The 23,865-nt window shown below is 35.2% G+C and overlaps 3 protein-coding genes across 3 annotated transcripts; 2 read left to right on the forward strand and 1 right to left on the reverse strand.

Annotated features, from left to right (window-relative positions):
- The first annotated feature begins 2,198 nt into the window (after positions 1-2,198).
- Positions 2,199-2,945, forward strand: LOC125220272. The gene has a single exon (XM_048122431.1). The coding sequence runs from the start codon at positions 2,199-2,201 to the stop codon at positions 2,943-2,945; it is 747 nt and encodes a 248-aa protein (XP_047978388.1).
- A 7,911-nt stretch (positions 2,946-10,856) lies between these two features.
- LOC125185349 (transcription factor TCP12-like) lies at positions 10,857-11,957 on the reverse strand. The gene has a single exon (XM_048081874.1). The coding sequence runs from the start codon at positions 11,842-11,844 to the stop codon at positions 10,963-10,965; it is 882 nt and encodes a 293-aa protein (XP_047937831.1). The 5' UTR covers positions 11,845-11,957; the 3' UTR covers positions 10,857-10,962.
- A 7,015-nt stretch (positions 11,958-18,972) lies between these two features.
- Positions 18,973-23,028, forward strand: LOC125222817 (receptor-like protein 4). The gene is made up of 8 exons (XM_048125647.1): positions 18,973-20,210; positions 20,435-20,585; positions 20,717-20,788; positions 21,306-21,374; positions 21,687-21,755; positions 22,092-22,169; positions 22,316-22,524; positions 22,643-23,028. The coding sequence occupies exons 1-8, from the start codon at positions 19,025-19,027 to the stop codon at positions 22,744-22,746; spliced, it is 1,938 nt and encodes a 645-aa protein (XP_047981604.1). The 5' UTR covers positions 18,973-19,024; the 3' UTR covers positions 22,747-23,028.
- The last annotated feature ends 837 nt before the right edge of the window (positions 23,029-23,865 follow it).

Here is a 23,865-nt window from a genome sequence, read left to right on the forward strand (position 1 = left end):
TCCCTCTTTATCTAGTATAACACAAGAATTTCCTTCGAAATGGACAATGTATCCATGTTCAATAAGGTGTCCAACACTCAAGCCTCAAATCTGGTACAAGTAGCACATCACTCGTGCGCTTCATCCCTTTCTTCGTGTCGACACTTATCGTTCCTTTTCCTTCGGCTTTCACAAGAGCACCATTTCCCATCTTCACTCGAGAATTTACAGATGTATCAATGCTCACAAAGATGGACTCATCACCTGTCATGTGGTTACTACACTCTCAATGTACCACACATCTTCATCTTTTTGTTTTTTTCTTTGTGAAGCATAAAACATATATTCTTCACTCTGCTTTTCTTCCAAAAATTTTGCATGTTGCTGGTGTTGTGGTTGATTGTTGGCTTAGCAATCCTTTTGAAGATGACCAAACCGACTACATTTGTGGCATTTTGGCTTGTATGAGATACTCTGCTGAAACTTGACAACAACTATTGCTTTTTCTTTCACCTTCTTGAGGCTTTTTTTTTTTTTTTTTTTTTTTTTTTTTGAGAATTCTTAGTATTTCAACTAGGCTCTGATGCCAAACTGTTGGATCGTTGGCACTAGAATTTGAATTTCTGTAAATGCTTCAAAAACTATAACAAGCTTCAGGTTCCAAACTGTTGGATCGTTAGGCTCTGCACGTTAACTACAGGTACCAATAAACGCTTCAAAAATTATAACAAGCAAACTAAGTCTACAGGAAAAGCGCTGAAGTGAAGAAACTCTCTAAGCCCTCTGAGGTTGAGGCTGATGGAAAATCACACATGAATGTGTATATGTATCTTCTTTTCTCATTTGCAGGACAGAATCTGTCTTGGAAGGATTCTGTTGAACCTATTTCCTTGCCTTGATAAACTCTCTTCTAATTCAACTCAACTTACTCACATTTCTCTTAGACCATAAATCAGCTCATTTGTGGCCTCAAAAAACTCCAATATTTTTTGCAGTTTCTCAGATATTCTTGAGTTAATGAGAGGCAAGCTAAGAGAAGTACCATGATGTTTTCAACTCCAAAAAGCTAGTTTCTCCTTTTGTTATCAATATGGAGTACAAAACAGGGCTATAAACTGAAGCAATAAATATCTGCAGCCATCTTCCTAGAAATGGATGTATATATACAGATAGATGGACAATATATTTTTACAGAACAAGAAGTATAGGTATTAAAGAAGATTCATTATTGTTCGGGCTATGTCTACATTTTCCCAACCAAATTACAGTTGATCCCATATCTTCATGTGATTGCACATGAATTAGAAATAAATGTAGATTTTACTTTGTATCTCAGACAAGATGGAGTATAAAATAGAGTATCATTCTGTAGATTTATGTTTATGTCAGAGGGCACAAAGCTATATAATTTATATATACTGCACAGACCACTTTTATTAAAAGAAATGCACGTATGATCTCGCCTCGATTATGTTAGAGTCTGTGCTGCATTGATAATGAGACTACTTTAATTGCTACACTACATTCTGATCATATGTTTCTTCTCCAAGAGCACAATCTCAAACCATTTATTTTATGATCTGGCATTGAGATGCATGTTTACAATTTTCTTGATGCCAAATCATATGAAATTCTAATCACGCATCATATAAGGCTATGTCTATGCATTGTTTCCCGCCATTATAACAAACACATTTTTCATGCATGAATCCAGATCCAAAGTGAAGTATATTACAGGTTGGCTAAAAAATAGTGAAGTTTGAATGCATCTCAGACAAAACAAAGGAAAAAAAAATATTATTTGGCAGATCTGTGCATCTGTAGGAGGGTACAGAGCTATATAATATGTACACAACGCGATGAATGAACGATATGCACATGTGATCTCTCTCATTCATTGCAAGGTCAACTGAATTTTAGAGATATTAATGAGACTTTAATTGTTGATCTACAGACAATATAATGGTATATTCTGATCCTTTGTTTCTTTCACAAGAGCAGAACCGGAAATAGGCCTCATGCGTTACACTAAAATATAGTTTATGATTTATATATTTTAAGGCAATCAAAGTCACCACCATCTGTCATTGACAAAATAATCAAACCCACTCACCCTACTATAAATATTACGCAGAGTACATCACAATTTTCTTCATTCAATCATCAATTCAGTTCTAACCCTTATTTTCACCAAGAACAAAAAACTATAAAAGAAAACAATGGCTCTTCATCACAGCCGCTCTCTTAGTTTCCCATCTTCATCCCATCCTGCTGTTTCACAGTTCGAAGACAACTTATCCAGATTGAGGTCATCAGAAGCTACTTGTTCATCGCTCTCATCATTCAATGGAAAAATAAATGGTCTGAGAAACTTGTATGAGAGCATTGACGATTTGCTTCTTTTGTCTCACATTCAACAGATTGTTTCTGAGGAATGTGTGGATGATTACATTAAGCTATTGGATGCTTGCAGTTCAGTTAAAGATGTCATCTCTCTTGCAAAGGAAGATTTAAGAGATCTTCTTTCTGCAATAAGGAGAAAGGATGTTCAAGGCATCAATGCTTACCTTTCTTCCAGAAAGAAGTTGAAGAAAATGATACAAAAGTGTTTGAAGAACTTGAGGCATAGCTCCTCGGCCACTTGTGATAATGGTTCCATATTGAAGGATGCAGAGTCTGTTGCCATTTCCATGCTCGAGGCTCTGTTGTCCTACGTGTTGGGAACCAATGTGCATGAAAGCAAGAGATCCTTGCTGTCAAGGCTGATGCATTCCAAGAAAGTATCCACTGACGAAAATGAGTTCAACAAGGTGGAATCATTCTTGCAACTGAACCAAGAAAACGAGCTCGTGAATCACATAAAAGAGATGGATTCAGACATTCAAGTTGTTGAAGAAGATCTCGAATCAATCTTCAGGCAGCTGATCAAAACCAGAGTTTCCCTTCTGAACATTCTCAACAATTAGACTCATTATGAGAACAACAATTTTGTAGATTAGAAAAAAAGAAACAGTACGTATGATGTATAGTTGTATTTTCCTTGATCATCAACCTAACAAAATCCTCAAATATTTCTACTACATGCTTGTCTTTTTATTTTCTTGCTTTTTCTTATCTTTACTTTCTCATGAAACCAAGATAACGAATTTCTAAATATCTGGAGAAAAATTGTAAAAAAAATCATTTAACTCCCATTTAGATTCTTCTCTGCATGTGTTTAACTTGCTGTCGAGAAAAGATTAATGCAGTTTAAACAGAAGATAATTTTCAAAGAATATAATAACTCACAACAAATATGATGAATTCATGAACACTGAGGGAATTGCATTGTTTAATGTTATCATATTTCTTGAGATTCCAATTGTCTCAAGAGAGAACATTAATCATGACTTTGTATCACATGCTTTAGCCAGATAAAAATCACCAATCACATATTAGAAAATTTAAAACTGTATGATCACATTGAAGAATTGGAAATTTAATTGGATAGAGAGACAACACACCTACAGTGGCTAGTAATGTGGATCAAAATGCAGATTTGTCAATAATATACAATTATGTTAACTTTGAACATTGCGTAGACATCGCCAGTATCATTGATCATAACACGACCTCTCGTTGAGGAGATAATGTAGATTCCAACTCCCTTTCAAAGAAGGATTTAAGGGATCTTTACAAATAGTAATAATAAATAAAATATTTTAGTTAATAGTTTGTAGCCCGATTAGCCTGCAGGGCTAATCCGAAAGCCGAACGCTTATAGTTAGGGCTGTAAATTTTTAACCCGTTAAAATTTCAGCCCGATTGGCCACACCCGATTGACATCCCTTTGTATGGCCATTTCACAATTTTGGTCTAGAATATTTATTTTTTTATAGTTGAATCCCAAACAAACGAAAATGAACCAAGGCTCCTGTTCGCGGACAAAGAGAGTACTAATTATCACTTTAGGAATCTCATTTGAGTTCAACACGGGTTTTAAGAAATGTAAAAGAAAAATTGGTGAAAAAAGATAGTGGAATGTGAGTCCTACTTTTTTTATCGTACTCCCTCCGTCCCACTTAAGATGACACGTTTTCCTTTTTAGTTTGTTCCAACTAAGATGACACATTTCCTTTTTTGATAACTTTTTTTCAACAATTAATACACTCAACTACTTTTTCTCACTCCTATTAAAATATTCATCTTTATTCATCTCTTTACTTTAATACCTACACCCACCTTCTCTCTCTCCAATTAAACACTTTAACCAATAACTCCTAAAATCCCGTGCCGGCTAAGCAATGTGTCATCCTAGCCGGGACGGAGGGAGTATTAGTTTTATAATAAAATGTGAGTTGAAAAATGTTAGTGGAATGTGGAGCCTATTACCATTTATATAATATTCCAATCGGGACTTCTAAAGTGGGACACCCAAAAATGGTAAACGGGAGTCCTAAATGAGGGGAGTATTAAGAAGGGTGAAACCAAAACTCGTGTTCCAACACGAGTTTTAAAAATATTAAGTGAAATGTGAGTGAAATAGGTTAGTAAAAATGTGGAGTTTATTACTCCCTCCGTTCCATTGAAGATGACCAACTTTGCTTTTTGGTTTGTCCCAACCAAAATAACTCATTACTAAAAATGGAAACACATTTATCTCTACGTTATTTCTTTTCTCTTATTTTACTCTCTTCACTTAACACACAAAATAAAGTGACATTAAATCTCGTACAGCTCAAGAAATGGGTCATCTTCCTTGGAACGGAGATAGTACCATTTATACTCCCTCCGTCCCCAATTAGGAGTCACACTTTGACCGGGCACGAGTTTTAATAAATGTAAAGAAAAGTTAGTTGAAAAAGTTAGTGGAATGTGAGACTCATTTTTTTATATTGGTTTTATAATCAAATGTGAGTTAATTGAGTTAGTGGAATGTGGGACCTACTTACTATTTATGGTAAAAATGAAGTGTGACTCTTAATTGGGGACGGACCGAAATGGAAAAATGTAACTCTTAATCGGGAACGGGGGGAGTAATAAAAAAGGAATCGAGACTCCTATTTGCTAAAGTTTAAAATGAAAAATCAGAACTCCTATTCCCGTAGAAGTACTGATTATTATTAGCATTGAGAAAAGGAATCCCGTGCGAGTATGCGTGGGCGTACAAGACACTAAACCCACTAATAATAGGGGACAAACCACAGCCAATATAAATCTGATAAAAAAATCCCACCAATTAATCAAGAAAACTATACTCCTATTAAATATAGAAAATTAGGATAATTAGATTGTAGCAGCAATCAAGGGGATTGCAGGAAACACGGATTGGGAAAAATAGGTCATCGAGTGCATTACACGCTCATTGTAATTTCTTTTCTAAGTAATCAAATGCTCCTAATTTTGACCAACCAATTTAAATAATATCATTAACAAGTTGTTAGCTAATTAAATGTCCAATTTACCATTCCTGCCGTGCCGTCACAGCTACTCATATGTTTCTTCAATTTTCAGTTAATACTGCAAAATACGAGTAATAGATATATGGAGCTCAATAACATTTTTTTGGAAAAAAAAAATAGAAAGAATATATCATCATTTCATATCTGTTACAAGTTCTAATATTTTCATCATAAAAATTTACACGACTTTTCATTAATCTCAACCAGAAAAAAATTACAAATTAATATGAGAGGTAAAAGAAAACAATGAAATCACATGTGACTAACCAAAACTTGGTCATGCATGTGTAAGACTAATTAATGGTGCAAAGGGTTTGGGCCGGTAGGTACAAGGCGCTTCTCCACGCCATAACGTGGATCGATCTCGCTACCCCCAGGCTGCGGCCTGTGGTGGTCCGGTGGAAGTTTTTGGTGGTGGAGGAATGGCGTGAAGTCGAAGTTGCTGGCCAATGCTTTTCTGTGAGTGATGAATGATTGATGACTTAGTAAATATGATTGGAAACCATTGTTTGGGCTTTTTGGGAGGAGTTTGAAGTTGTAGAATTGATGAAACAGTAGTAAGAAGAGACCAAGTGAAAGCAATGAATAGAATAAAAGAGGGATTTTCATGATCATGAAATGAAGAAAAGTGGGATGGAGAAGGAATTTAAGGGAAATCATGGAGCAATGGAATCAGGAGAAATTTGGGAAAGATATAATTATATTAGTAAAATGAGAAAATAGGGCTGAGCCTAACTAATATATAGACTTTAGTATATATACATTTGTGTGTGTGCGTGTGTGTGTGAGAGAGAGAGAGAGAATGAGGAGGGTTGAATTAGACGGTACATGTTTGCTTCCATGTGAGGAGTTTTGACTTGTGAGCTATAGTTTATGATCTAATTTAAGGTTGAGAGGAGCAGAAGAAAACGAGAATGAGATGATGTCAATTTCCAATAAATGTTCCTTAGAATGCAAGTAACAAACAGGGGCCATTATATGGATTTCAAATCATAAATTATAACCCTATAATGTTTTATTTTGTTTAACTATTAGTTATAGGCTTAACTAAGTTGTGTATTGTTAATTCTGAGTAGAATATATATTACTTCTTCCGTTCAGGGAAAATAATCTTAACATTGGTTGAATAACACAAATTTGAATACAATATTAGTAAAAATTTTAAAAAAATAAAGAGAAAAAATGGTTGAAGCCCATGACTCTTTGCAAGTTAGGGGCTGAGTTCAAGGTCCATCTAGGCCCTTCAATGGATCCGTTTGATGATACGAGTTATGTGATTACATCATTCTCCTCTTCCTATGAATGATTTGTCCTCAAATGTCACCTGAAAAGTTAAAAGGGCTCAGATTAGAAACATTGAAGCATTTGAAAGGACCATCTCCTTTAGGTTGGACTTGGTTTTGTTAGGAAATTGTATTTTTCTAAATTTCACTCAACCCAATCTTCTGGTTGAAAGTTCACGTCCTTCATTGTCTTGTCAGCTATTCGAGCATAGTGCTTATCAACCTTCTTTCATATATTTTCTTGCAACTTGGCATGGAGATCTTGGACAAATTTGGTCATTTGGACTCCATGTACATCACAAATGATGGAAGTAGGCCAATCTGATGTGGAAGGATCCATAAGGATTTGCGGATGAAAATAATAAACAACATCAAAAGGTAAAAAATGTGTGGTAGAGTACTGGATGGTGTGACTATAAGTAAATTCAACAATGGGTATATATACATAAGTGTCACGACTTCCAATTCTTGGTTACCAAAGATCAGTCAAGGGTCTTAGAGCATCCGCAATGGTCGGCTAGCCGATTCGTCGCGCTAGCCGATCGGCTAGCCGAACCATTGCAATCGGCAAACGCGATTTCGGAGAGCGGATCGGCGTGGGCTGGCCGACGCTCGTCGCCGGCCGAAGCGCTAGCCGATCGGCTAGCCGCCATTGTGGAGGCCCGATCGGCCAGCCGATCGGCCAGCGCCGATTTTTGAATTTTTTTTTTTTTTTTTAAAAATCATATATAAACGCGATTTTCGTTTTCATTTTCATTTGCACCGCTTGTTTTAACGAGTTTTCTCTCTCTAACTTTCTGTTCAAGAGCATCATCGAGTGATGGATCACAACAACGAGGCGGATGCTCTTATGGTATGGTTAAGTCCACGGCTTTTCCCAAAGGGTTTTTCAAAAGTATCTAAGAAACTTGACATTCTTACAACTCGCTATAGTTCATGGTAATTGGTACCACCTACAACTAGACAAACTCCCTAAATAATTAGTCGGCTATGTGTTTGGCATTATTGATTTTTGCAAGGTATGAATGTTGGGATTAATACTAGAAGCTTGAGAGAGCTGCTTATATGTATTTATTTCTCAAATTTAATGATACGCTTACAGTTATAATGACTACAAAAACAATTTCATGCAGACACTTGATGGATTTTGTTAGAATTTTTATAAAATTATTATTATTTACATATACTTTTATGAAAAGATAATTTAATCAAGAGAATTATATGAAATTTAATGTTTTAAGAAATTTTAAAAGAGAGAAATTAGTTGATCTTCAATTCCAAACATGAAAATCATATACGTGTAAAAAAGTAATTAAATAATGATCATCCATATTATAATTCTATGATTTGTGGTCGATCTTAGTTCCAATTTTAGGTGACGTTTCACCCTAATACACTCGTGTATACATATATATATGTATTCAAAGATTGTCTGAGATTTGTAGTAAACTTCTGCTGGTCCACGCTAGATATTTAATTTTATAATAAATGCAGGAAATTAATGGCAATTATTATGACAAGTTTTTGGTGCCACATAAGACAAAGCGGTCTAATTTCAATTTAGATCTCATGATGAGCTTATGGCTGAAATGTTTATATTGACCAGTACAGAGATTTTGTAATAAACCAAGGTTCCGCGGTAGTAGAGACGTTTCTTTTCAGCATGAGATTTAAGAAAAACTGTGTTAAGTATGTTAATTAAAGGAAGAATAAAGTAAAAAGTGAAAAAGGTAGAGAGATAAAGAAAGAATAAATTAAGAGAGAGTAAAGTAAGAGATAAGAAATGTGTTGATTTTTGCTATAAAAGGAAATGACTCAACTACTATGGAATGTACTGAAATGACAAAATGACTCAACTACCGCGGAACGGAGGGAGTATTAATGTTTCTCTATCTATAAATATGTAGGGTTTGATTCAAATAAAAATTATTTTAACCACTCGAAGAATCAAATTAACTTACTCTAATTAGTAGACTTCTTCACTTTTGCATTATTAGGAAAACAAAATTAGCATGATTTGGAATTGCCGCCTTTGCATTAACTAGACGTTTTCGAACCGATATTTTTATAAGCTATCAAATTATGTCGTCTTCAATTAATTTAAGTGAAAATATTTTTAAAATATAACTTTAACAACTGAAAATCATAACAGGTTGTTAATAAATTAATATTAGTTGGTATAACAAAATATATTAATGTCTAATATTCAGTCAGAAACTGATATTGAGTTAATAACTAATAGTATTATATTCAGTCAGATACTAATATATTTGTGAACTGATATAGTTCATAATCGCATAACTTCCATTTTAGATAACACGAAGGTCATTGTTAATTTGTTTATAGGTTATTTTTTTTATACAAATGTCAATGTTTCTTTTATTGTAATGCAATCTTTATGCATACAATAATGCTTCTCCCATTTAATATGTTTTATATGGAGTATTACATTAATCAATATTCTTTATAATACTCCCTCCGTCCCGAAGAAGATGACCTCTTTCTTGGGTGGCATGAGATTTTATGCAACTTTATTTTATGTGTTAAGCGAAGAGAATAAAGTAAGAGAAAATGAATAAAGTAGAGATAAATGTGTTCTACTTTTTAGTAATGGATTATCTTGGTTTGGACAAACAAAAAAAAAACAAGTAATTTACGGTGAGACGGAGGGAGTTCGTGAATGACATGGTAGCTAAATGCTCATTTATCTCCAATTGTCCAATTAATATATTTTCTCACCATGCATGAATGGTAGCTAGCTGCCATTTAAGTTAGAAATTTGTATTACTAATGGTCTGAGGATTTTCATTTCATTCATTATGTTTTACGTATATGCAGTTGAAATTATTTAGTGTAGGGAGGAATTTTGCAGCATTATTATCATGAAGAACCTAACAATTTTCTGGATTAAATTCTGGAGTTGTAAATAATAAATCGTCGTTCACCTGCCGCATCATTTTCAAACATTTTCTCATTTAAAGAGGTAATTGTCTGCATTGATGTGAAAATCTACCAATTAATAAAAACTAATTTAATGCCTCAACTTCAGCTTCATTATTTTGTTTAGTGAATATAAATTAACTACCTAAGAGTGACACGGATTTATAACGGGTAAGTACATATATTGCATACTTAATTACATGGGAATTTATATATATGTTTTAAACATTTTGATTATTACTTGCAGCAGCAAAAAACATCGTGCAGGAAAATAATCTGATACAAGGAAACCCTAGGCCGATGTTAAGGTTAAGCTAAATTAAATCATCATAAACTAAACATATACATACTATACCAATTAAAATTTGGCCTATATCAACATGTATTTAATAAGTACTAATATATCTCGATTTAGCACAAACTAATTTCGCACGACCTATAACGTAGTAACATCTTATTGCAACAAATTTAAGAGTGTAAAACATACTGATTTGATTGCGCAAACAAATTAGTATTAGTATCATTTGAAAGATGTATAAAACGTGTTTATTTTAGAGTCCAAAAGCTAAATGTATTTTAGTTGAAACTGCGAAAAAAAAAAGCACACACCTTGTAGGATTATTCGTTAGCTGTGTGCTTCTTCAATTGATTAGGTTATAGTGGTTGAGTTGTGTATAAATTCCAAAATTATTGTATTTTTTCGATTTTTTTTAGCAAAAGAGCTACTTCCTCCGTCCCTAAAAATAGACAAGATTATGAATGTCATAAATTTTAATGTATACTTGGTAAAGTAAGAGAAAGATAGAAAAAAGTAAGAGAGATGGAGGAAAAGGCAGTAGAATGAGTGTTGGTAGATTGTGGGGTCATATTTAGATTGAATTGTAGGGTTAGTACTGGTTGAAAACTTTCCCGTAGTTTTATTTGGTGGCACCCAAAAATAGTAAACCTGGTCTAATTTTTGTGGACTGGGTGAGTATTTATTTCTGGAAATAAAGTAAGCAGAGGCAGAATTATGCTCAACTGCTTCTTCTGTTTATATAATGCAGCAGAAATTGTAAGCTTCATCAATAATTTCCGCAAGGAGTTGCGCCAATGTTATTATACATGAATACGTATTGATGTTCCAACTCACTAAAGATTGGCTAAATTATTGAAAATTTAAGTGGAATGATATAAACATTAGTCCTCCATTTATACAACATAAAGCAGTATATCGATGTAAAGTCCTCGAAAATCCATACTTAAAATGATATACACAAGGTGAGGAAGACTAACTATAGCTAGCTAGAAGAACAAAAAAAAAGTGCTTAATTATTATATTAATGAAATTCAGAGAAAACTGAGTCGAGATTACCTGCAAAAGAAACCTGATTTCCAACCGAAAAAACATCCCAATTCCCAAGAAATCCTACCAAACTCGGATCCGAAACTGCACATTGATAGTCAGAGCTCAAATTCCCCCAAAAATTCTCAACCATTCCCAACTCCTCAGAAACCCTAATTTCGTCGATAGGGATACTAGGGTTTGGTGTGAAGCAATCTCCAGCGACACGGAGGCGTTTCACCAGCATTTTCTCCTGCGTCCGACGCCTCGCCCTCGCCCTCGCCTTCTCCCTCAGCGCCTTGGCGCTGCTCGAAGCCTTATCCGGAATCACAGCGCAGGAGCTGATCTCCTCGATTCCGGAAAGGTCTTCGCATTCCGAGAGGAATGACTCGCTCTTCACGTGAGCGAGCTCCTTGATCGCCTCGCTTGACTGCGCGAAGAGCCACTCTATCGTTTTGCTGGCCTTGTCGTAGCCGAGCATATCTTGGAGATCGAAGAATTTCCGAGCCGCTTGAAGAGAGAGGCGCATTCTCCTATCCCTTATCCCCTGCGCCGTGCAAATCTTGCTGTGCCGGTCCTTCTTCCCGGCCCTCCGCCGCGGCGCTGGGGCAGCAGCGGTGGCCGGAATCTGATCTTCGATTTTTGACTTCACGAGATTGTGGTGAACGAGGGGGCGGAGGAAGATTTGGTTCAAGGGGGACTCTTGCTCGTCGAGGAAAGGCGAGGGGAAGTTGAAGAGGAGGTCGTTGTTGTCGTCGTGTTTGGGGGTAGGGTTTTGATGAGAGGAGGATGTGAATGGTGAAGGAGGAGATGATGATGGCCTTATTGTGAGCAAGGATTCATCAAAAGGGTTGTTGCAGTTGGTTGAGGGAAACATGTTTTTTTGAATAGGGCTTGTAAATGCAATAATTATTGTCTTTTTCGGATTTGGTGGGGAGGTTTTAAAGGAGATATCTAATGCAAGGAGATGATGAAGAATGCAGTGGAGAGAAGAGTGAAAGTAGGGGCTATTAACTGTTGAAAAATGTACATGTAATTGAGAGGTGTGGAGGATGAGGTAGTAGTGGTGGGGTTGTATATATATTAAGATGTGTAGGGTTGGGTTATTTTAAAAATTAATAACCTCATCTATTTATATTGTCATTTAGTACGAATATGCACTTTTGAATATCTACGATGGATGTTTGAAATTTTATCATAGTATAGGAGATGTTTGAATGAGAAGGCTTCTTATTCTGGGAATGTGATAACCAGTTTCAACATTTGAATTGCAATGATCTACAATGATACCTTCTTGATAAACGAAATCAGTTTCTATATAAGTACAAATAGTTGAGACAACGAATTTTTTAAAAATAATTGATACCATTAAACTTACTGTTAATGTATTAACTTTATAATTTCATTTTAGTAGAGAGTGGTTTTCTTTAGAACTTGTTAAAATGAAAACTCTGAGAATTGCAAATCATATCAGTTCATTAATACAATAATATTAGTTGGCATTATAAACCATATCAAATCCTATTATTGAGCCAAGAACTGATATGTGCAAATGAGGAAATGATATCAAACCATATCAACGAACTTTTATTAAATGAGGAAATGATATATTTTGTGATATCAACTGATATGATTCTGTATTCTAACTTTAAGAAAGGTTTGAAGATCAACCATCTCCCATTTCAGTGTTCTCATATTTGCATAATAAGAGGGTCAAAAGAAAGGCTGGATGTGGTGCGATTGCTTGAGATTTTGAAGGGACAATGGAGGCGACGATATGTGGTCAGGTGGGAAGATTGGTTGACCCAATTATGGCCGAGCTTCGTAGCTTGGGAGAGACGTTGAGTTGGGTGGTGACGGTATACATAAAGATAGCATCTTTGGGTAGAGGTGGAATATTGTTGTCTAACTTTCGAAAGAGGTCTCTGGATCCTCTATGAGATTTACAAGACGATCAACAAATCATATTGCCCATATGCTTGCCCATACATCATGCTCTATAGCTAATAGAATGCATTGAATGGATTGTATTCCAAATTTTATTCTTGACGTAATCATTTTGAATTTATTTGTACAAAATTTACCTTTGACGTAAAAAAAAAGTTAAAAGGCTAAATGAAAGTTGTGACTGGGCCCTGTCAATTTATATTAGAAGATTTGCACAATCAGGGGTGTGTTTTTTTTTTTAGTTTGAATTTTCTTTGCAGACCAACATAACCGATGTGATCAATTCATCTCGCTAAATTTAGGAGCCCTATATTATTTATGTAGCTATCTTATTTGATTTGATACCTTCCCCTCGATTAATTATCTAAAATCCATGACGTCGTTTCAAAAGTTTCTACCCCTTCTATCCCTGAAAGCATAAACATTTGATTCGGCACCTGAAACTTGAATAATTCGATAAAATAAATGTCGTGTAGCTCCCATCGAATTCGTTTGTCCGCTTCTTCGTGAATAGATTATTTTATTGAACAAAAGTACTACTCCCTCCGTGCTTAAGATGACACGTTTTCCTTTTTGGTTTGTCCCAACTAAGATGACACATTTCTTCTCTCTCCAATTAATACACTCAACCACTTTTTCTCACTCCTATTAAAATATTCATCTTCCTTTATCTCTCTACTTTAATAATTACACCCACATTTTCTCTCTCCAATTAAACACTTTAACCAATAACTCCTAAAATCTCGTGCCGGCTAAGCAATGTGTCATCTTAGCCGGGACGGAGGGAGTAGTATATACTAAACTTTCTTGCGAGGAATGATATGCTACATATACCTTATACGAGCTTCGTAAGCATCATTCTCGTTTGATGCACGTTTAGTAATGTTTGTTTCGATTTATATGTTTAGTTTATATCTAGTACATTAAAAAGTGTTTGAATTTTTAAATTTTGCAAAATTCATAAAAATCAAAGTTTGATGGCTCGTTTTCTCTATAATTTTAAATAAATTAATAAAATAACAAATCAAGCTTTGATTTATATGAATTTTGTGAAATTAAAATTTTCAATAACATTTTTTAATATACTAGAATTAAACTAAACATGTAAATCAAAACGAACAATACTACACGTACATCAAACGAGTGTAGTGCTCACATGAAAAGCTCATAAGGTATGTAGCATATCATTCCTCCTTGCTTATTACATGCGTTGTTTAAAGTATTTTAGCATTTCAAATTTTCAAGATTATACTAGTAAATATATGTAATTATCTTGAAAATTAATTTAGAAATAAATCATGGAGGGTATATTTGAAACAATCGACTAATATTTCAAAGTGAGAAGTATGTCATTAATGGGTCAAAAAGTTTGACTCATTTAAGCGGTCTTAGCATATAAATTGCAAAGAGTCAGCAGTTAAGGATTAATATTTAATACGATGGAGCAATATTATTTGTATTCAAGTTTAATGATCATTTAAACATACTCCAAATAATATACACACATAATGTATGTGTAATGTGTGTGGGGCATTTAGGCGCAGTGGTATATGGTATGGATTTGACGAAGAGATAGATAGTGAGAGCTGCTAATTAATAAAAAAAATATGAAGTTGATAGCTGCCCCTAATTAAAACCCTATGTCATAATGCTAGGACAATTATTTGAATCCGTATTTATCTTTCTTTACTCCCATTTATGCCCATGTTTCTTTGACCACCTCTCCCTCTCTCTCTCGCTCTCTCTCTCTATCTCAAACTTTAAACTATTTTCTTTTCTTGATTTCTGATTAATGGCTCATTATTTAGCTATGCCTCGGCTTAATCAAGAATCTAGCTATACATAATGATGCATGCCCACAAAGTTTGTCCATTTAAGAAACAATTGTTTCAAGATATGGTGTACAAACATTAATTTGTCGTCATTAATGTAAGCTGCACAGATTTTGCATCGACTGTACTTTGTAAGATAAAAGTGAATGATTTTGCACTTCAAACTTAAATTAAACCAAGGTATTCATTGATGTCCGAATTTAGACCTTCAAAATTGATCTCTGTAATTTTACCCTTTTCCAGGTGCAATGATGAAAAAAAAAATTAAAATGTTGGTAGAGATCATAAACTTCCTGTTGTAGCAATTGATCTCGTCTAATTTAATAAACTTAAATTTATCAAAATATAGAGTTTTATAATTTCATTATTTCAAAATTGTTATAAATTAGAGTCGTAGTACTTGTCAATAATTTAGTTTGATAATGAATTTGACTTTTCCTACTTTATAACTCGCTCGGGGCATGGGGCACGGCCCAAATTGGATTCTTAATGATAAATCAAAGTATATGGCCCACGAGCCCAAAACAAAATAGATTGGCAACGTGCTCGATTACTAGTTAAAGTTTAAGTGGGTAGGATATTGCGATTTTACTGAAATCTGTCAAAACGTTATTTAAATCAGTATATGTGTTCTATAAATACAATAATGAATTTTGCGGTATCATTTACAAATTTTATTTGGATGACTTTAGTCCACATTTTATGATAATAAAACAAACCTTATTTTTTAATATAAGATACGATATGATGGTTGTTCTTCAAATACTAATTATATCTTATGACATAATACATGTACATGGAATAGGGTACTAGAGTTTGTAATATGTATATAGAAAGAGATGTCGAGCTATACGTAGACCAATTCCCAACTACTCTCTCCGTTCATTGTTAATAGAAGCATTTCTTTTTGGCACGGAGTTCAAGAATAAAGTGTTAAATGGATGGTGAAAAAAAGAAAATAAAGTAAGAGAGATGAAGAGAGAATTAAATAAAAGAGAGAATTGTTTTTTGTTAAAAATAGAAATGACTAGGTTAACTTGGAACTCCTAAAATAGAAAAATGATTCTATTAACATGGAACGGACGGAGTACTATATAAGTATAACCAAGAACAATTATGATCCATTTAATCAAAAGATATATTGATAGGATAGTATAAAATAAGGAAAAATGTTTATGCGGTTTTGTTTGGAAAGAAAATGTAGGGGTCCGGTGATGAAGAAAAGACCATTCGTTTGCCATCATGGTCATTTCTCTGTCGCCAACGCCAACATCAGATTCAGAATCAGAAGCCTGCAATTTCACTATGGTGAAGACACATCACGGAAGGGGCAAAACAACTGTGTGTGGTATTACTCCGATTTTGCCTAGTTGAGAACGGGGGAAAGTGCACTTGCAATGGGTGCAGATGGCGCGGATGTATGACATGAAACAAGAGTCATGTTATGGCATGAAACACACTCTCTAACTAAGATACCTCACTCCTTCCCACCTCCTAATTGATACATTCATTCTTACATACCCTGAAATTTATCTTATTTTATTTGGTTTGGTTTTCCACAGTGTCAAGTATAATAGGAGTACTTTACATGAGATATATATTAGTAAAACCCAGGTGTTGCCTGCTTCAGGCCATCTACTGTGTCAGTGTTTATTACAGAGTGGATTAGGTTATTATTCAATGATATACATTGAAAAATTAAAATTAGTGGTGCTCTTCTGGTGGATTGCAAAAATTTGACGTACTGAATTCAATTGTCATTATCACGTAGCCTTATTTGATAGTACTGACAATTTACCTCACCAAGCAATTAGACTAATTAAGTGTTAAAGCAACCCAAAAGAAGACGATAACTATCAAATTAAAGCACATCAACAACAATATTATATATCGACAGAATATGTCACGGGTTTAAAACCAAATACCCACCACCAGACAAATCTGTATAATGCGATCCACAGGAAATATATAATATTTAAATAAGTAGAAATGAAATACTTTAAACTGTTTGAGACTAGTAGGAATAATTTAATAGTGACATTATTCTGATTGCTTCGGTTGGAAGAAAACGTTGTCTTTATATGTATTGAACTAGTTCCTCTGTTTGATAAAAATATAAAAATATAGACAATAGATGTGGCATGAAAATGAAGACATTGATAAAGTACGAGAGGAGTAGGAGAATGATATGTTAAAGCAAGAGAGATAAAGATAACGATACTTGAAGTAATATTAGTGGATAGTGAGATCTACATTATTGAATTAATATAGTAATTTTAAAAAATAGAATGTACATTTTTATGTGACGGATGAATATGAAAAGTTCATACTCCCTCCGTCTCATAGAAATAGATCATATTTCTTTTTTCGTGTGTCCCGTATAAATAGTCCATATCCAATTATTAACATTTCTCTCCTTACTTTTTGCTCTATTGTTTATAGGCCCATTATACACTACACATTTTTAACTATTTTTTCTCCTTCTTTACATTACCAATTATGCATTAAAATCCGTGTGGATACGGAAGGACTAATTTCTATTGGACGGAGGGAGTATATTTTTTTGGAACATAGAGAAGAGAGAGTATACTATTGCATGGCGCTATGGCAGGTTGTCTATATATATATAATTAAACTATTTGCGCATTCCATGCATTAGAATGAGCTCGGATTTGTCAATTCCCAAGGACTTCAACCGTGAAATATGCTTTAAACACTATATTTAATATTAATTCTAAATGATATGCACCCATTTTTTAGGAAAGTAAAATTAACACTTGCTCTTTTTTATTGTACTCCATATTTTTCATATCTAAACTATGATATCGTATTATAGGTATAACGATATTTTGGCACGTTCTACTGAAATTGGTATGCCGTATTATACCTAAAAAAGTAGTATGGTGTCGATACTAAAATTTTCTATACCAAAAAGTAAAAGTTGCAAACTGAAATTGGTATGTCGTATTATACCTAAAAATAGTATGGTGTCAATACTAAAATCTTCTATACCAAAAAGTAAATATATTGCAATAAGGTAAGCATATAGCTTATACTTATACCAATTTTTCGATATGATACATGTTATGACAATTTGGATAGAGTGTAACGTACCGACCCATCCTCACTTCTATTTCTAACAAAGAAGAAACATTAAATATAGCACTATTTTTGGGTTTGCAATGGATATTTTGTTGGCAAAAAAAATTTAGTGCATATATTTATGTGGCTACATTCCAAGAATATTTATTACGATAACAACGTATACACACCACTGTGATTCAAACTTCAATATTGCTGAAATTAATGTAAATTTGCTAGCCTAACGCTAAGCGTGAAATTCCTGAATGTATCATTAATTTAATTTTTGCAATGTACCTAGGGCCAACCAACTGCTACTATTAAACGCCTCAAACATTTAATTCACGGATTCCCTCTTCTATATCAGTGTTTAAATTGTTTAGATTTGTGTATCTAATAAATTTATTACAGGCTGCAGCCATCTTACGGCACCTCGGCGCTCTAAAATTTCATTATCAATTTTCAACTTTGGAGTCGTAGATGCAACTCTCACAGCCTATTTGGTTCGGAGAATTGTATATCGCGATTAAATATATTATATAGTGTATTTGATAAAATTGAAAACTTCAGAATCATATTAGTTAGACCATCTCCAATGGTACACTAAAACCTAAAATGAGATAGGTATTTAGCTCTAATAGTACTCAAAAACCAATTCTATTTTTGGTTTTTGAGAAAAAAATACCTATTTTTAGGTTTACACTAAACCAAAACCTAAAAAATTCTCAAATTTTGTGAGTAAAAAAAGCATAATATAGAAGTTTGAGTTTAGTATAAATGGTTGGAGTAAAATTAATATTTAATTTGAGATTTACATTTAAGTTTAGTGGAATGGTTGGAGATGCTCTTATAACCAACCTCATCCAGATTAAATAATCTCAAATTTAATCCTATACTATTATATATTAGCGCTATTTTATTTAGAAAATTTAACGGCACCTCAGAATATTGTAGTATGTCAATGTATATTTCACTTAAAAAAATATTTACATCTATAATAATGTATAGATGTGGACCGCAGCAGAATATGACAATCAATATCATCTCTTAAAGTAGTTTGCCTTTGTTAAATTTTAATTCCATATGATTCCCAAATTATTGAATTATATATGAAGATTATTCTGTATATTTGATATTTTTATTATTATAGTGTGAAATAAATCCAGAGTGTAGTGTTGTGTCTTAAAAAAGCAAGTGATGTCGTCGTCGCATCGCATTAGCTTCATCCGGCGACTCACCATGGGCGCCACCCTACTTCTCCTCTCTCTCTCTCTCATCCCCTTCTCCCTTTCTCTCTCCCCTTACTCCATCCACATCGACTGTGGCAGCCACGCCGACTCCACCGACGCCTTCCACACCCCCTGGCTCTCCGACCGCTTCTACTCCGGCGGCTCCACCTCCGTCGTCTCCGAGCCCCTCCACTTCCGCCACCTCCAGGAGAAGACTCTCCGCTTCTTCCCGCTCTCCTCCGGCAAGAAGAACTGCTACTCCATCCCCACCCCCTCCCCGGGCCGCTTCTACCTCCGCACCTTCACTGTCTACGACAACTTCGACGGCTCCTCCCACGACCCCTCCTTCGATGTTTCCATCGAGGGCACTCTCGTCTTTTCCTTCCGCTCCCCCTGGCCCCTCTCCGTCTCCCGCTCCGGCGCCTACTCCGACCTCTTCTTCCACCACTCCGATTCCACCGCCGACCTCTGCTTCTACAGCGTCGCCACCGATTCCCCCCTCGTTTCGTCAATTGAGCTCACCAGAATCGACGACGATGCCTATCCTTTCGATTACGAAAGGAATTCGAGTAATTACATTCTGATTAACTACGGCAGATTCTCCTCCGGCTCCGATCAATGGGGCCCCGGATTCACCAACGACAGCGACGTGTTCGGCCGCTCCTGGCTGTCGGACTCCGAATTCATGCTGAAATCGGTCTCCATCACGAACGGAGCGACGATTAAAGCGATTTCCGCAATCAAGGATGTGGATAGGGCGGAGACGAGCCCCAATTACTTCCCACAGAAGCTCTACGCTACGGCGCTTACGGCGTTCGGAGTTGGGGGCGGCGGCGGGGTGCTGGAGTACGAGCTGCCGGTGGACGCCAAGCTGGATTACTTGCTGTGGTTTCACTTCGCGGAGATTGACGTCAGCGTGACGAGGGCGGGGCAGAGGGTTTTCGATGTGTTGGTGAATGGGGAGACGGTGAAGAGGGTGGATGTTTACAAGGAGGTTGGGGGTTTCGCGGCCTACGATTTCAGCTTCGTAGTTAGGAATTTGAGTGCTACTGCTTTGACTGTGAGGCTGGAGCCCGTGGCCGGAGCTCCTGTCATTTGTGGTTTGGAGAATTATGCCATTGTGCCCGTTGATCTCCGGACTGCGCCTGATCAGGGTGCGTGTTACTGTTATGTATCTCCGGATTTGTGAATTCATGATTGTGTGTTTGTTTCATTGTTGGCTGGCCTTGTAGCTTAGTGAACTTTGATTGCCATGATAGGATTGCTTTGTAGTTGATTAATTTTGGTGTGAATGTTAGGGAAGATTAAGATTATTGGTGGCGGTTTGAACAACAATTGATATAGCATTATGATATAGTTTGGAGTGAAACTTGTGCAGTTGTGGCTATGAGAGCGTTGAAGGAGTCACTTCATGTGCCGGACAGGATGGGATGGAATGGAGATCCTTGTGCCCCTACCGTGTGGGATGCATGGGAAGGTGTTACGTGCCATCCTACCAAGAACGAAACTCACCTTGTTGTGACCCAGATGTAAGAAGTGCTTCTTCTACTTGTAAATGTGTATGTGTGTGTAATGAGGCTCTCTGGTGTGCGATGGATTTTGTTTACTAGTATTACTGTTACTTTAGTTCATTATTTGACTATTGTTTAAAAAATTTCAGAGATCTTGGGAGACAAGGATTGAAAGGTTTCATCAGCGATGAAATTGGACTATTGACAGACTTGGTAAGCCTGTAAGTATCCAAGCATGATTTCCTATTTGTTGTTCATTTTGTACTATATGATTTGTTACTCTGAGAAAAAAAGTAGTGCTACCATATTTGATGTCTTGAAAATAGTAGATACAGCAACACAGAAAGATATCAAATATGTTTTCTCATGGGGATGATGATTGAAGTTCAACTAATATTTAATTTGTTATTGTCTTCTTCTGGCGAGTTTAGTGGTAAATACTTGAACATAGTTTTCCTCATATTAGGACGAACCTCGAAACTCAAAATAGAAATGTAGTGGTGGTGCTAGAGGAGTTGTGAACGCCACTGATTTGTTGAAATTGGTTATGCTCTGTGATTTTCTGGTTTCACCATTATTTCTTCAACAAACTCTTGAGTACTGATGTTAGATGTCATATGTGATACCTAATGTTTGCTTCCCTGCACGTTTTCATTCCTAATTACTTGAATATTTGACAACTAGTCCATGATTTTCAAACTTGCTTCTGCCAGACTTTTTATATAATCTTATATGCAGGAACTTGAGTTCTAATTCATTGGGAGGCAATTTACCCTCAGGATTGGGTCAACAGTCGCTGGTGAAACTGTAAGACAACTTAATCTTGCACTATTTTTCTACTAAATCCTTCAAATTTTGTTTGGTCATTCTGGTTGCATATATTACAAATGTTTAGATGCTTTGCATGGTTTTTGTGTTAAGTTTCAGGTTTTTCATTTGATTTTACATGGGATTTTATAACTCAATTTAAGAAACAAAGATGCAAACTTAAAGAAAGAAACAGAATTTGTATATGAATGAGGTTTCTCTATGTGCTAATACAGTGATGCAGCTGTATTAGTAATTTTTTTTTTCATCAACCCTTTATATCTTCATGACTATTCTGTTCTGTCGATGCAGGGACCTGTCGGCCAACAAGTTAGTAGGTCCTATACCAGATAGCCTAACTTCGTCTAGTTTGCAACTTGTGTAAGTTTTGAGCATGTTTTTTTTATACTTTTATGAGAAATTTGCAGTGTGTAATAAAAGTATATCATGATTTAGTATAAATTTCTTCTATAAATCGCGCTGGCTCTTATAGCTGGCATACCCTTTTCGAACTGACTCATTCCTTCAATGCTAAAACATGAATTGAACTGCCTCACCCCTTTCAGTATTTACCAACCTGTCTGTCATATGTAAAGCCTTTTGATTTCCCAACTTATCATGAAAATTTTCTAGTCAAGCTTTTCACCAAATGCACAGTATACCTAAAGATATTTATTCATCAGCTCTTTTGTTAAATCGTGTTCTGTTTCTTCTCAGATTGTTGAATGATAACTTACTGGAAGGAGAAGTTCCGGAGCAACTATATTCGGTTGGAGTCCATGGTGGAGCCATTGAGTAAATCTTTACCCCAAGTCTATTCTATATCATTTCATATATATGTTACTGTCTAGTTCGATAGATCATAATAATTCCACTAGAAATTGAACAAGGTTAGAACAATGTCATAATTTGCATTTTCTAATAGGCATATCATTTTACAGCCTCTCTAATAATAAAGGGCTATGTGGCGTACCTTCTCTTCCAAAATGTCCGCTCTTTTGGGGGAAAAGTGGCTTATCGACTGGTGGCAAGATCGCGATAGGTCTGTCTTGTCTGCTCATCGTTTCTTTGGTTGTTCTTGGATCATACTATTTCTGCATCTGGAGGCGGCGCAGCCACTACGACTTTGGTCTTCCCCACGAATTAGCATGTAAGTTTTCCACAAAGCTCTTGTTCGCCTAAATGCAAACAAACAAGGACACTACGATAATTTTATGGATATACATTTATAATCCATATCTAGGCTGACGATCTGCTCATGTTTGCAGCACTCTCTGCAAAAAGAAACAGATATCAAAGGCAGAAATCGTTGATGACTCTCGAAATGGAAAGCCAACATGCCAAAGGATTCCTTCCAACTTACGGTCCTTAGTCATGATATCATTTCTTGTACAAGAGAACAACCAGATTTTGGTAGGTAAATCAGCTCAGCTCGATACGATATACAATATACAATACGATGCGATAGTGTCGCTGAAGACGGAGGTTGAAATGCACGAGGGAAGCTCGTGGCAATTGTGCGATTTCTTGACCAGCTATACACATCAATTGTCAGAAAAATCAGATTGTATGTTGTGGAGTGTATCTTGGCGAGTGCATTGTGTATACATTATTGGGTCTGGCCATTTAGTCGACAAGCTTAAATTTTTGTGTTTTTTTGGGAATAAATCAAGTCACCACCCATTTATTTGGTCTTTTTTTTCCTGAAATGTTATTGCGTTCTTCAACATTCTTTAATTTATTTAACGAATGACATTGCAAATGAAGCAGGAATGGCAATATAAGCATTGATTAGAATTATAGGAGAAACTTTGTAAACACCTGTGACCCTTTAGTTGACATCAAGTGCTGCATTTGAAATGGTCAGGATAGCTCACTCAACGTTGAGCAGAGGATTGAAAATTCTCGTGTCACTGGTTTATATCTAGTTCTTTGACATATGGTTTCATTTCTTTAATCTTTCTTTTATAAATTCTAATTAATTGATATTGATCTTTCTTTGCAAAGTTAATTGTTACTCATTCATATATTCCTCAATATTTCCAATGATGTGTGTAATCTATACATATATAAAAGGGGAGTTTTGGAGATATTAACAAGAATGCCATTATGAATATTAATTTAATTTAATAATAATATTATAAATTGAAAGTTCTTTTTATCGATTTTATGATAATTGAAGGGAGTATGGAAGAGGAAAAGTTTTAGAAAACTAATGCTGATACACATCTTTATATACTTGTGATGAATGTAATAACTATTAATGTAATATATTAATATAGACGTGCAAAGCTATTTAAATAAAAAGGTAGTTGATATATGCAATATGTGAGTGATTATCATTATCAAAACATTGGGATACTTAATTGTTTAAAAGATTATTAATGGCATCTAATTATCTCACAAAACCTTTCATACACGTTCACATCGTGGATCGTAACTATATCAAAATTACTTTATTAAAATTTTAAAATTCCAGACAATGGAAAAC

This window comes from Salvia hispanica, chromosome 4 (genome assembly GCF_023119035.1).
Source record: "Salvia hispanica cultivar TCC Black 2014 chromosome 4, UniMelb_Shisp_WGS_1.0, whole genome shotgun sequence".
NCBI lineage: Eukaryota > Viridiplantae > Streptophyta > Magnoliopsida > Lamiales > Lamiaceae > Salvia > Salvia hispanica.

What these genes read in the sequence shown, in the direction of transcription:
- LOC125222817 (XM_048125647.1), top strand. Translation starts at nt 19,025, where the DNA reads ATGTCGTCGTCGCATCGCATTAGCTTCATCCGGCGACTCACCATGGGC. An exon ending in TTGACAGACTTGGTAAGCCT is followed by an intron (nt 20,789 to 21,305) that starts GTAAGTATCCAA and finishes TCTTATATGCAG; the next exon opens with GAACTTGAGTTCTAATTCAT. An exon ending in GTCCATGGTGGAGCCATTGA is followed by an intron (nt 22,170 to 22,315) that starts GTAAATCTTTAC and finishes ATCATTTTACAG; the next exon opens with CCTCTCTAATAATAAAGGGC.
- LOC125185349 (XM_048081874.1), bottom strand. Translation starts at nt 11,844, where the DNA reads ATGTTTCCCTCAACCAACTGCAACAACCCTTTTGATGAATCCTTGCTC.
- LOC125220272 (XM_048122431.1), top strand. Translation starts at nt 2,199, where the DNA reads ATGGCTCTTCATCACAGCCGCTCTCTTAGTTTCCCATCTTCATCCCAT.